General features: G+C 39.6%; 1 protein-coding gene across 40 annotated transcripts in view; it reads left to right on the top strand.

Moving 5' to 3' along the window:
- Nucleotides 1-14,006, top strand: part of KCNMA1 (potassium calcium-activated channel subfamily M alpha 1) — a 744,819-nt gene that overhangs the window by 484,878 nt on the left and 245,935 nt on the right. For all 40 annotated transcript variants that reach the window (XM_019657024.1, XM_019657023.1, XM_019657013.1 and 37 more), the window contains exon 6: nt 10,805-10,880. In XM_019657024.1, coding sequence (XP_019512569.1) covers nt 10,805-10,880 — 76 coding nt within the window. The remainder of the gene's footprint in view (nt 1-10,804; nt 10,881-14,006) is intronic.

Below are 14,006 nucleotides of genomic sequence, written 5' to 3'. Positions count from 1 at the left end.
TTGCTTTTTTCTGTCTTCACGCTGGGCCATGGAAATGTAACCTGCTTTGGGTGGTAGCTCATTATTCTCACCCAGCAGAGATCATAACAACACCCTCTGGGAAGACTTGTTTTGTTTTGTTTTGTTTTGTTGTTTTTTATCTCAGCTGCTTTCCAGTAGGGACTTGGTGTTATTTGGGCATCCGTAATGTTTAGGAGTTTGAAAGAAATGGCTTAATTTTACATTTTCGAGTTTGAAATAAATGGCTTAATTTTACATTTTCGGACCTAAAAAGCCCAGCCTTAAGAAGTCTTGTTTCCAGAAAGGTCAATGATAGCAGGAGCTTCTTTAAAATGAATTGTAGTTGTTTTGGAAGTCAGCTTAGGATCCTGCTGTGGGTAAGCACAGCTCAAAGTACCTCTGGATTGTATAATCATGGTGCCAAAATTATGTAGGAAGTGATAGGTGAATCCTAGTTGGTCCTTTCCAGTAAAACTGACATAAAAGGCTTCCTTGGGCTGAAATATCTGCATGGACTTTAACCGGAATGTAAATATTTATGCTCATGTCCGTGACTTTAGATCTGCTGACTAGATTGTTGTATTCCCTCTTGCTTCACTGTAAATAAGAGCTGCTTTGTGTTTTATGGCATCCAGCACTGGAGAGGGCCAGTGTTAAAGCAAAGAGAGAGAAGAACATTGATGATGGGATTGTTAAGCTAAGAGAAAAGAGGCCATTTCCTGAAAAAGTTGAGCAACTGAGCAAAACCACAGGTTGAACTTATTGTACCATTTCCTTTCTTACATTTCCTTTGAAAAGGTTTCTCATAAACCTGTTCATTCATTTTCAGCACCAAGTGCTTACTATGCGCCAGTCGTCCTGTTCTAGACGATGATGGACACAGCAGTGAACAGGGCATGAGGTGCCCGCTGCTGTGGAGCTGATGTTCTGCTGAGGAAAACAGGCAGGAAACATCTAAACAAGCAGATAAGATCGTTCAAGATAGTGGTAAATCCTATGGAGAACAGGGTAATGGTGGCGGGGGTGGGGGTGGCGGGGTGAGGGTTGCTCTAGATTGGGTGGCCAGAGAAGATCTCTCTGAGCTAGTGTCAACTGAGTCAGCCTTGAAGTGATCTAGGGGAAGAACATTCCAGAAAGGAATGGAAGGGAAGGCCCTGAGCTGAGGTTGACCAGGAGACTGTTTGAGGAGCTGAGGCATAGTGTGAAGGGCGTGATGAAGGGGAGAATGGAAATGAAATGAAGAGAGACTGGATCGTGTAAAGCCTTCCAGACCAAGACCAGGAATCTGAGCTTTATTTTTAGTGAGAGGGAAGCCATCTGAGGCTTTTAGCTGGGAGTGATTTGATCTGATTGAGTCCGAAAACATCATGCTGGCTGCTTTCTGGGGAATGGATGGTGGGACAGGTGGCGCAGCGGGGATCAAGTGAAACAGGAAGACCAGCGTGGGGGTTCTTGAGCAAGCGAGAGGTCATTGTGGCTTGGACCATGATTCTGGCCGTGGAGAGGGAAAAGGTGAGTTACTTTATATATATTGGAGAGGTAAAATCAATACGGCTTCTTGGTTTACTTTAAAAAATCTTTGTTTGTCGACTTTGTGGTTCCTGTATTCAAACAGAAGACTCTTGAAACAGGAACATCATGCCTGTACCTTCAGTGGGTAGAACAGTGAGTGACTGGCGCAAAGCAGATACTCACTGCACATGCATGGCATGAGTGAATGGATGGATGGATGGATGGATGGATGGATGGATGGATGAATGAATGAGTGAATGAATAGGTGACAACCCCAGTTTGAATATGAACTGATGTTTAGTATCTGTCAGACAGGAAGCAGGACTGGGGTAAGGTGGGGGAATAAAATAGCCTGAACAATTACCGAGGGAAGGATTTGAAAAGGTCAGACAAGCAAGCACTGTTATAAAATAGGCTCTGACTGGAGGAACAAAAGCCCAGGGGCATGTGAGAGTAAGAAAGACAGTCTTGTCCCTCCAACTGGGAAGGAGAGGCTCTGATTCACTCTGTACTGGGGCTGAGAAGCAGGTGACCCTGGCAAGTGACTGAACTGGGGATGTGAGGAGGGGCCCAGGGATGGCATCAGGTTACAGGACACACTGGAGAACTTCCTCTGTGCTGTGTCTGGCCCTCTGTACCCTGAGAATTCCTGCCCTCTGTTTGAGCTCTTGGGCTGCAAAGCCAGGTGACCATGACCTTGTCAGACACCACCATAATAATTACTCTTCAGGATTTGTGTGGGGGTGGAGGGATTGGAAATGACAGTGGTTTATTTGAACCTTTCAGCTTTTTGGATTTAAAGATTAAGGAGTTAAAGGGAATGGAAAATAGCAAATTGGAAAACCCTGGCAGGCTTCCCACCATGGGCTGGGATGTGCTTGCTTTTGTGTTTTCTCAGTCTTCTACTCCAATAGGACCTCACTCGCAGGAATCTCCCGAGTCCTTTGTGTCCTGAGATGATGGGGACGCTGAGCAGTGATTGGCTTATCACTTACCTGTGTATCTCTCAATCTCTGTCAGTACAGCAGGTCTGCTTCCAGCTGAGAAAGAGGTCCCAAAACCCTTAACCTGTATAGGTGGCCAGTGCTAAAATGCCACGGCACTAGTTGTCAGGGTGACCCTAAGCTGAGAATTTAGGTCCCTGGTGCCAAGTCTGACCCTCTGAAGGGACAGCGGTGGCTTGGGTCCTCCCCTCCGGGAGCCACTGGCCTCAGGTTGCTGAACCTCTGATATGGGCGCAGGCCTCAGATCCAGAAGACATGCACTTGGTCCTGACTTAACAGCAACAACCAAAAAATACAAATAAACATAGAAATTTTAATTTAAGTACTATAGGAAATTGGAGAGAAAAAAACCCCTTAGAATATTAAAGAAATCCAAAAATCCTGCCTCCATAGCACAACCACTTGGAAAGTTTTATGCTATTTTAGTTTTATTTTTCGTATGCCTGTACTTTTCGTAGTTTTTATCATCGAGAGCATGCACTTTATATCCAATTTCTTTTTCTTTTCAGTTTGCTATTTTTTTTTATTGTGGTGAAAAACACATTACATAAAAATTTCCATCTTAACCGTTTTTAAGTGTACAGTTCAGTAGTGTTATGTATATTTGCATTGTTGTGAAACATCTCTCCAGAACATTGTCATCTTGTAAATCTGAAACTCCTTACCACTGAATAATTCCTTTCTTCCACCCCTCAACCACCATTCTACTTTCTAGATCTTGCTTCTTGAACTTGACATTCTATCATGAGCATTTTCTCGTTGTTACATTATTTTTCAAACTTGTGTAATATCCCGTAAAGAGATGGACTATATTTAAGAACTGTTTTTAGATATTAAGCTGCTTTCTACTTCTCTTGTTTAATGAATAGTTTTGCAATGAACATGTTTGTTCCTGGAGCATTTATTCATTTTTTGTTACATTTTCTTAGGTTATATTCCCAGAAATGGATTAATTTGATTCATAATGTGGCATTACTTTCTGAAAATGCCATATCAACTTACGATTCACCATTAAATTATAAGACTTTCATTACAGTCATCTCTAGTAAGCGGAACTCAAATATATTGCTAGTTAAGTAGAATAAACACAATGTTACTTTAATTTTTTGTTTGCATTTCTTTTATTTCAACCAAGTATAATACTTTCTAATGGTTGTTTACTACTTATATTTCCTATTTAATAATGTGCCTCTTTTTTATTTTTAGCCTGGTTATGAACCAGTGATATAGTATTTTACATACATGCTTTTGACATGACAAAGAATCTATCCCAATTATATCACACTTGATTAAATTATTTTTCTAGTAGGCTATTACCTTCATTACTTTTTTTGACATGTAGAATTTTGATATTTTTATGGTGGCTGTTCTGATATTTAAAAGTTTTCATGATTCCTTTCACATCTAAATTTAGAAGTTAGACCTCTCTCTAGAGGGCTAATAAATATATAATTACATTTTCTTCTGTTTTTCTATGATACGTTATTTATATTTAATTTTAATTCATTTCAATTTATTTTCAGTTATGGTATGAGCTGACTATTTAAATTGGTCCCCATTGTTAACCAGCTGTCCCATCATTATTGCATAATGCTGTTCTCCATTTTGATTTGTGATGAATTCTTTATCATATAGTAAATTCTTCTCTATGTAATTACTCTGTTTTGCCTTTCCTTTTCTGATTTTCTTACTCTATTGCTTTGTGGTAAATGTGGCCTATGTGGTTTCTGCATCTTGAAATTTGGTGACATTTTTTTGTGGCCTAATACAGGGTTAGTTTTTGTGACTGTTCAATACTTGTTATTAAAGAATGTGTGAACTTTACTGAGGATGTAGGAACTTTACTGAGTAATACATGTATGTGCATGTGTCCTTCTCTCCATCCATTCAGATAGATATCTACAAGTACATCCCAAGGAGTTAAATGTTATGCCAATATTCTATATGTGTGCCTATTTTTTGGCTAGTTTCTGGAAAATGAACATTACAGTGTTCCTCTGACATTACATTGTCAATATTTTTGTTGTTTGATGCATTCTTGTTAGATTTTGGTTTATATGTAGCTCAAGGGTATAATCTTAGGTGTGTAATGTTTTTTCACTGTTACATACTCTTGGTGGATTATTTCTATTATCAATATGAAGTATTACTCTTTATTTCTTTGATAAATAAAGTATCATAGTAGTTGATGCTTTATTTGACATGATTATTGCTTTGTTTGCCTCTTTTTTTTGCTAAGCATTTGTCTGGTAGATATTGTTCAGTCTTTCATTTCTAACTTTCCTTTGTGTTTTGTTTTCAGAATATCTTTTACAAGCAGCATACGTCTGGAACGTGTTATTGCTGTTTTTTTCTATCTGAGAGTCTATGTCTTTTAATAGATGAATTTAACCCATTCAGTTTTGTTGTGATTACTATGTCTTTTTGCTGTGGCAATAGTATTTTCTAATTAATATGACTTTTTGGTTTCATTTCCCATAATTCTTTTCCTCTAGCTGTTTGATCATTTTTTTTTGTTCACCCCCCACCCCCAAGATTTAGAATTTATAATTCCAAATATATTCTTAAGTTTTTGATACACCTACTTAAAGTTAGATTTTTCTATTAATATGTATAATTAATAGTATCTTTCCCTGAAACAAGGTAAGAACTTTAGCACACCTTTCTTACCTCCACTGCCCTCTCTCCTTCATACCCCCATCTTCCATGTAGTATCCTCTAGAGATTTTAATTTTAGATCATTATAAATATTTATTATTTTTTATAATGTTCAGTTAATTCATAAACTAATCAGTTACTTTTATTTTTTCCCTGCTTTGCTTTTTGTATCTCACTTCTTTTTGGATTTATTTTTCTTCCAACTGACTTGGTATGTACCACTTGGTTCAAAATCATTTCCCCTGAGAATTATGAAGATGTCCTTCCTCAGTTTTCTTGCATTCAGTGCAGCCAGGAGAATTACAACAATAATTTTAGTCTCAATATTTTGAGGGTTTTATATCTTCACATTGATGTTCTGAAATGTCACCATGGTATTCCTAGATGTGGGTCTTTTAAATTTTAACTTGCTGTGTACTTAACAGGTCTTCCAGTCTAAGGATTGAGATTATCTTTTTGTTCTGGGAAACTGTTTTCTTATATTATTTTGAAAATGTCCTGCTTTCTATTGTCTTTATTTTCTACTCTAGAAACTCAATTGCATAAATGTTGAAAATTCTTTACTTCTTTTTCCTTTATACTTTTCATCCCTCTGTCCCTTTGTGTGACGAGATCTCTGTTTGATAGTCCAACCCTCTAATTTTTATGTGGCTATATCCATTCTTCTGTTTAGTTGGTCTTTTAAAGTATTGCTGTTCAGAATTTTAAATTTTAAGATACCTAGTTGATTTTTGTTGAGTTGACATATTTTCTCACAAACTCTTTATGTTTCTCAATTAAACTTTTTCTAAGGTTGTAGCTTTGTTAATGTTGTATCTTCAAGTGTCAGTTTGATAGACTATGTGCCAGCCTTCAAAGAAAGCTTGACTTTCCTCAAATATTTGGTGATTTTTTTATTTTTGTGCTCTTCTGTGAATTTGAGATTTTCTGTTAGCCTGTATGCAAATGCTGCCTTTGCTTGTCTGGGCAGTGCTGGGGTGTGTGATAGTACATTTTGGTCCAATAGCTGGTCTTATGCTGTGGAAACAACCTCTTTCTTCTAGGCATTACCTCAGTGTATTTCTTTACCCACTAAAATGCCCACACTTACTGCTGTATACTGAGTGATCTTGTTTGGCTCCACAATCTGTCAGTCATTGTCCCAGCCTCCCACTTTCCAGTGCCAGTAACCTCATTTCGTCTTTTGAACGTTTGCTTTTTTCCTCATTATGATCTCCTCACCCACTACCCCCACCTACCCTCAGTCTTTGTGGAATTTCTCATTGAAATGTATTGATAAAGGACATTTCTGATATTCTGTTGTTATTATTATGGAAATATGCAGAGGGTGCCAAAAAATGTATACACATTTTCAGAAAGGAAAACTATTAAAATTGCAGTACTCCATATATACCAATAACAAAAGATGAATACAAGTCATGTTTGACTTCTACAATTACAAGAGGTGCTCAAAGTGGTTACCATCAGTATCCAGACACTTCTGATTATGGCATGAGCTACTTGCTTGAGCAACGTTGACCAAAGTGTCCACTTGTATACATTTTTTTGGCACCCCTGGAGTGTGTGTGTGTGTGTGTGTGTGTATTTGTATTCTAACTATATATGTTGTACAAATGTGAAGTTAGGATTCTCAGCTCTGCCAAGTTAATTTCTAACAGAGCATCCACTTTACCAGCATGTGGTTTTCTCTTATGTGCTGTAGCTTCTTCCATTCTTTTTGTCCTTGTGGGACTTTATTGTTTTTTTCCCTCTTTAGTATTGCTTTAGTGAGGTTTTGAGAGAAGGCAGAGATAAACCAGTCTATTGAATCTGCTATGTTTAACCAGAAAGCTGTAGATCATTATTTTACTCCATTGATGAATTAAATGTGTTGGTATTTTCTGTAGAATTTGAACATCGCTAATTTTAGTGAGATTATTTTACTTTTGTGTTTTTGAGAGTCAGATTTATGTTCATCTTATAAGACAAGTATAGTAGTTCTCCATCTTTTTTGTGTTATGATGGTTTCGAATTTGAACAAAATGTAAGTTTTGTAAAGAATTTAATAATAAATTATATGGGTACAGGTCTCTGAGGGGAAACTATTAATGATTTTTTCAATTATTCTATAATGGTTTTCTTTTTATGTGTCAACTTTCAATGTTTACACTTTCTGGACAGTCGTTCCCTCTCAGTTTTTCAAGTTTTATTGGTATATAACTATACATGACTTTTTTTTATTTGTTTCTTTATTGGATTTGCCAGTACCTTATCTTATTTTGTTTATTTGCTTTGTTGTTGTTATCCTTTAACCCCATAAAATTATTTGGAACTTCTTCATCAATCACAAATGCTAAAGTAGAAATTATCTTTCTCCTAGAGTTGTTAAGACTATTTTTTCCTAAAATCTTAAGCCCACTGTACTATAAGTAATCTCTCATTATACTGTTGATTTATTCTAAGTTATAGTTAGCTAGTATGTTCTTTATAATTAATTTAATAAAAGTAAAGAGCCAGTTTTAGATTACTCAAATGATTACTTAGAGGGAAATTTGCCAGCTATTTGGGAGGAAAAAATGAAAACTCGGTCCCTTTGGCACAATATAAATCACAATAGATAAACACATCAAGATCAGTTAACAAATTGGAGGTGAAAAAAAAAAAGATATCCTAAACAAGCGGTCCCCAACCTTGATGCACTTTGGAATCAACTGGGGGGGCTATAAAAATTCTCATGCCTAGGCTGCACCCCAGACCAATTAAGTCAGAATTTCTGGGGGTGGGAGGCATCAGTAGGTTCTTAAAGTCCTCGGGTAGTTGCAATGTCAGCAACCATTGTAATCTGGGAACCGCTGCCTGTGTTTTCAAAGTGTGGTGCCTGACCAAGAGCATCTGCCACATTTTGGAGCTGGTTAGAACTGCAGAGTAGCAGGGCCCGTGTCAGACCCACTGAGTCAGACTCTGAATGTTAACAAATTCCAGGTGGTTCCCTGCACATGGAATTTGAATAGCAGATCTCTAAAGCAGGTGTAGCAAACTAGGCCCCATGGTCTATTTATCTGAATATAATGTTACTGGAATAATGCACCCATGCCCATTCATTTACATATCCTTTACAGCAGAGTGTGTAGTTGTGAGAGAACTCAAAATGTGTACTATCTGCCCATTTACAGAAAAGTCTGCAATGCATTTCAACCTTGATGGCTCATTAGAATCACCTCAGGAACTTTAACACTTCCTCTGCCTGGCTGTACCCCAGGTCCACTGAGTCATAACCAGGAGGAGGAAGTGGCCCAAGTATCAATCATTCTTTAAGCTTCCCAGGAGATTTAAATGTGCAGCCAAGGTTCAAAGCCACTGTCCTAAAAGTACACGCACACACAAGATTTTCAGGATGAAACCAGTAGTGGCTAATACATTCCTAAAACACCCTTATGTTCCCGACTGGCTTCAGTGATAGCAATCTTTCCCTACCTCAAGATTCTAATTTCATTATTTTATCTCTTAACAGCACATGACAATGGTGTTTGGATGAGATTAGCCACCCAGGTTGGGGTGGATGCTTAGGACCAACTGTACAATTTGTTAAAAAGACAGCTCCTGCTACTCCTTCTGATTGAATAAGGCTTGAGAACATCCTTGAAAATGTTTTTGTATGAACAGTATATTTTCTGAGACCTTGGATATTTGAAAAAAAATTTTTTTTGGCTTTACTTGCAGAACAGCTACTTGAATGGGTATACAAATACTTGTTTTAAAATTCTCAGTGTTTTCCAATTGTCATTTAAACTACTGTTATATAGGGTGATCTTAGTTGCACTAATGGTAACCCTTTCCCGCCTTGATACTTTATTTTTATTTTTTTTCATTTACTTTAATACATGAAATTTAAAGAAATAAAAAAAAAGCCGTACACTTCTCGGCATTGGTCTCAAAGAGCTGGTCTTCCATTTTATCTTTTAATCTCGAGTCACTTTTTCATCTCTAGAAAGTTAATTCCTGTTATGCCCTGGCCATTCTTATGATCTCATTGCCTGTACTTTCCTTTGGAAAACATTTTGTTCATAGATAGGTTGGGTCTCTGTAATCTTCACTCCATTTCTATTTTCTTAAGCTTCACCTTTTTTTCCCCACCCTTTTCCTTATTTGCTTTGTTTTCTGAGATGAGTTATCAGTTTTGTCCTCTGCATCGAGTTCAGTTTTCAGCAGTGTTACATCAACCTGTCATCTGTCTGGTTAGGATCACGTTTTTAGCTCCTGACCTTTTCATTTCATCAACATCCTTTCTCATCTCTGCACTTTCTTGTTTAATCAAAGTAATATGAATATCCTTTAGAATAGAAATCGAATGTTTTCTGAAAAAAAGCTTCTGTTCATGAAAGTAAATCCTATTCAGATGAGAAATTTCCTTTTGAGCCATTGTCCTTTTCTCTCTCTTGTGCTGTGGGATCCCCCCTGCACCCCCATAGGCTCTAAGTTAGCTTTGCCTTGTTACCTTACGCTTGAACAAGGAGTGATCTAACTGGGCCCGCTGTGGAGCTGTTTAGGAGGAAACTTCCTGTCTGTCTCCTTTCCTTGATTCATCCTGGGGTGTCTAGTGAATCACCACTGCTTCTTCCCACCACTGGGCTTTAGATGCCCACTTCTTGCCTCACAGATGGGGCAGAATGGAGGAGTCTTACCAATGGCTTCGGGCTGCCTGTCAACAACTTAGCCCACTCAGAGCTGAGCTCCACTTACGGCACATGGGAGCACTTAATCAAATGCTTTCGGAAAATCTGTAAAGGTTCCTTTGGGAGAATGGTATGATACGGAAAGTATCTCAAAGCTGTGATAACCAGTATTTTGAAAGCAAGTTTCTTGCCTGAAAGCAAGTTTCTTGCCTGACAGCCAAGTCTTAGAACCTCATGAGTGACTCAGGATGTTTTACACACACACACACACACACACACACACACACACACTTACCCTTGGCTATTAAAGCACAATAATAACTGGAATTTTCTTTAATCCTTGATTGTGTCTACCAGCCCGCCCTCGCCCTCAGTCACCTAGAAACTAGAAACACTGGCTCGTCTCCATTTGAGAAGTTGCTGATTTAGAAAAGAGAAACACTTATCTTGACACTTAGTAAAAGTGGAATTATATAAGTTCTGAATTCTGAAGTTATGAGGAGTGTGATCTTAGCAGAGAGCACTGTGAGCTATACTCTTCCATTTTATCGGGCCTGAAGATAAAGATTTAAAAAAATCCATCAAAGACATAAGGTCATCTAATGTGTTGCTAATCTGCTCTTAGCATAAGGGTTACCCTGAGCTATTCCCAGTAATTTTCAGAGACAAAATCCTCTCGGACAGTTAGGTAACTTAGAAACAGTGCTTTAAATCAGAGACAGGCACATGAGAACCCTCATTAAACCTTCCTCCACCGTGGCTCCAAACAGGCCCCTTTGATGAGAAAGTCCATTTACCAGCTGAGATCAAACCAGTCAAGAATCAGAATGAAGGACTATGTCCAAGGTACCGATGGTTTAATCCTCTGCAAGAACTTCCGCCCCCTTCTACCACGGCCTCTGTAAATCCCACAGCGGAGTGTGAACATTAAAACCACGCACTGAAAATAATGCGTCTCTATTTCATTTCTCTTTCCAGGTTTGAGATTTTTAAGAGCTCTCAGACTGATCCAGTTTTCAGAAATTCTGCAGTTTCTGAATATCCTTAAAACAAGGTAAGAGGTTCTTGCTCCTGTTTTCTCCTCATTACCATCTCCAGTACCCCATTGTAAATATGAGGTGTGCTTAGTTTTCATCACAATCAAGTTCAAACCTGTTATTCACAGAAAGAGTGATGTAACCCAGAGATCTGGGGAAAGTCCAGGGTAGGGTTTGGGCCGCTGTCTTCAGCAGGGCTGGGGACTCTGTGCTAGAGAGAGACAAACAGCTGTGCCTGTGTCCCCAGGTTGGAGGATTGTGCGGGGTTGCCTGGAAATCAGGAAATCAGCCACAGCGTCATGGGGAGAGTGCACAGCGGATGAGGGATACATCTGCTCATTGATTTGGAAGTCCTTGCTTCCAGTTCTAAATTGCCCCTTTATTACATCACTAAATAAGAGATTGAACCTGGCCGTAAAAGCAATAGAAGCAATGCTTTTTGAGAGGCAATCACAAACCCCGTATGGCAAACAGAAAATCATTTTATTTCAAAGTACATTTTAGATGTTCATTTTATAGCCAGTGTAGCCCCTGGGGTTTGCTCTGCGAATTGCCTTTTGGGGAATACCTAAAAACCTCCTGCCGAAGCTCCATGACTATTTCTGTTAGCCGTGTTATGGTCTGGAAAACACTACCGGACCAGGAGGAAGCGTCCCCCAGAGACCCCTTTCCTGATGACCTGTGGGTTCTCAGAGCTGGCCTGAACCCAGGGCTGTCTTGATGAATAAACTAATAAAAGAAGTTAGACGTACTCTAACGGAGAATAAGTACAGGTCATGAATTTCTCTTTCAGGAAATTACACTTTAAGACACTCACTGCTAATGTTGCATTTCTTCTTCCTTTTTTTTTTTATTAGTTTCAGGTGTACAAAACAATGTAATAGACATTTACACCCCTCCCAAAGTGATAAACCCCTCCCCCAATCTACTATCCCTCTGACATCTCCATTTCTTCTTAACATGTTTGATAAATGATTAGAAACAGGGCACCTCTATTTTGTGATTTATAATGAACACATCTGCATTTTGGGGGCCTTGGATTCAGCGTCATTTTCCCAGTAGCTGAGGCTGGGACTCAGCTTCCCGAATCTGCCATGTCCAGCAAATGTGACAGGCTATTATTGGCTTTCCTCTTTGGGTCTTAGTGTTTTCTGTGTGTTTATTTTTATTTGTTTTAAGCCCAAGTTGGTTTTCCCTCCTTAACTACTCATCTGTGTGAATGTGAGGTAAATTTACTCTCTGTTAGCCAAGTTAAACAGAAAGTGAGCATCTAACGCTATAGAAGTCCTCTATGGTATGCCCCACCAGCCTACCTGTTCATTATGCTGGGGTCAGAACTTATCAGTCCTCCATTGAATAGTATGTAATAGTATTGATACAGAGTGACTATCGTTCATCTTCATAATTCCTCTGAGGGACAATAACCTTGATTCCTGCCCTTTTATGGCTCCTCTATATAATGGACTCTTAAGACTCTTGAAATTAAAATTATCAACAAAGTGAGCAGTCCTCAGTGTTTCCCTATATCATGTGTGCTCCACTAGACTGTATTTTTTAGGGCAGAATCAGTGAGTACCCAGTGCCGATCACAGGGGCTATCTTTAAGAGATACTCGTTTTTTCTAGTGGGGATGGTGTTATGTGGAGCCATCCACACTTTCTAACATGGCGTAGTGCCCCTCTCTCCCTGTTTCATGTTTACCTCATAAATTCAGTGGTTTCTAGTTCTCCTACACCAGGATTTTAAGAAGGTGCCATTACTGGGAAGAATAACATGGAGAGGACTGTGTTCTCACCTTCCTTGTATTCCACGTGGCTCCTTTCTGGACTTGGGAGAATGATGAGTCATCAAAATAAAATATGTCTTTCTGGACTTTGGTCCAGAGACCCACCCAGTTCCCATTCCTTGGAAAAGATGCCTTTCTGTTGTCTGCAGGAAATAGCTCTAGCGTCCGTGGTGAGCGGTCCACCTGACAAGTCTACACTATGGGTGGTTCATTCTCCCAGTGCAGAGGGGAAAGAGCTGAAGCAGCCAGCTAGGGAAAGAGGTGATTCTGCAAATGGGGAGAGAGCGCCCCCCCCCAGGGAGGGGACATGAGGTGGCAAGCTGCTGGGGGGGCATCTGTTACCCTGAGCCCAAAGTAGCATTTCTTCAGAACCCCACTTTCCACTGAAACTCCTTCTACCGCCAGGGGATGCTTGTCATCACAACCCCACAACTTAGATTGTCCTAGTTCCTGTAACTTCTGGTCACAACCAGGTGACTGAGTCAATTCAGCAAGCCTGAGTGGAACACCCATTGGTGCCATCAGTGTAGTGGGGTGAGATAGAGAGCTCACTAGGGGAGGAGAGCCAGCCTCTTGGCGGTGTGGTTGGTGCTGACATACAGGTATACCTGGGGAAGTGAGGCATGGAGGAAAGTAATTAAGTTGGGCTTAGCATGAGTATGGGGCAGTCAAGGATCTCTTGAAGGCACAGGTATGTTAGGTAAGCCTTGGAGAAAGCTAGGTGTCATCATGGTGGGGCTGGAGATTGGGCATGTGAGATGTAAGGAGAGCGGGGCTGACTTCCAATCAAAGATGCTGCGGAAAGCACTCAGGTGAGAGAACATGGCCCTTGGGGGAACTCGGAATAATTCTGTGCTCCTGGAGACTGGAGGTTCTATGATAGGTAAAAAGAAAGCTGAGGTCAGGAGGGTAGGCAAAGGCCAGATCTCCAGGCACAGATTAAAATTGCACTGAATGGAAGGAACTCTAGATGCTTGAGGACAACTTTCTGAACCCATCCTGTTTCCAGGTGCCTGGCTAATCTTGGCTTCTGTGCACACTAAACACAGATCCCACAGAGCAATGAAAGCCTTGGCTTTTTGTAGGGCTGTAGATTTTGAGAGATTTTCTGGTGATTTTCTTTGTACCTTGCTGCTTTCCTGGTGACCTTCCAGAAGTGTGGGTTAAGACTTATAATCTCTAGGGAGATTTTTTTCTGGTTTTCTTTGGTGGCCATTTCCTCCCGATGTGTGGCATTAGGTAGTGATGGGGACATTGCAAACCTGATTTGAAATAATGATTTGAAATTGCAGTTTCATTTTCTGTTCTTTGGGTGCCTTGCTTGGCCAAAAGTTGGAAGAAACAGGACAGAAAGATA

The sequence above is a fragment of the Hipposideros armiger genome, unplaced genomic scaffold, assembly GCF_001890085.2.
Source record: "Hipposideros armiger isolate ML-2016 unplaced genomic scaffold, ASM189008v1 scaffold_272, whole genome shotgun sequence".
NCBI classification, from domain to species: Eukaryota; Metazoa; Chordata; class Mammalia; order Chiroptera; family Hipposideridae; genus Hipposideros; species Hipposideros armiger.
The sequence above is the reverse complement of the archived record's forward strand: the minus strand, read 5'-3'. Positions and strand labels throughout refer to the sequence as shown.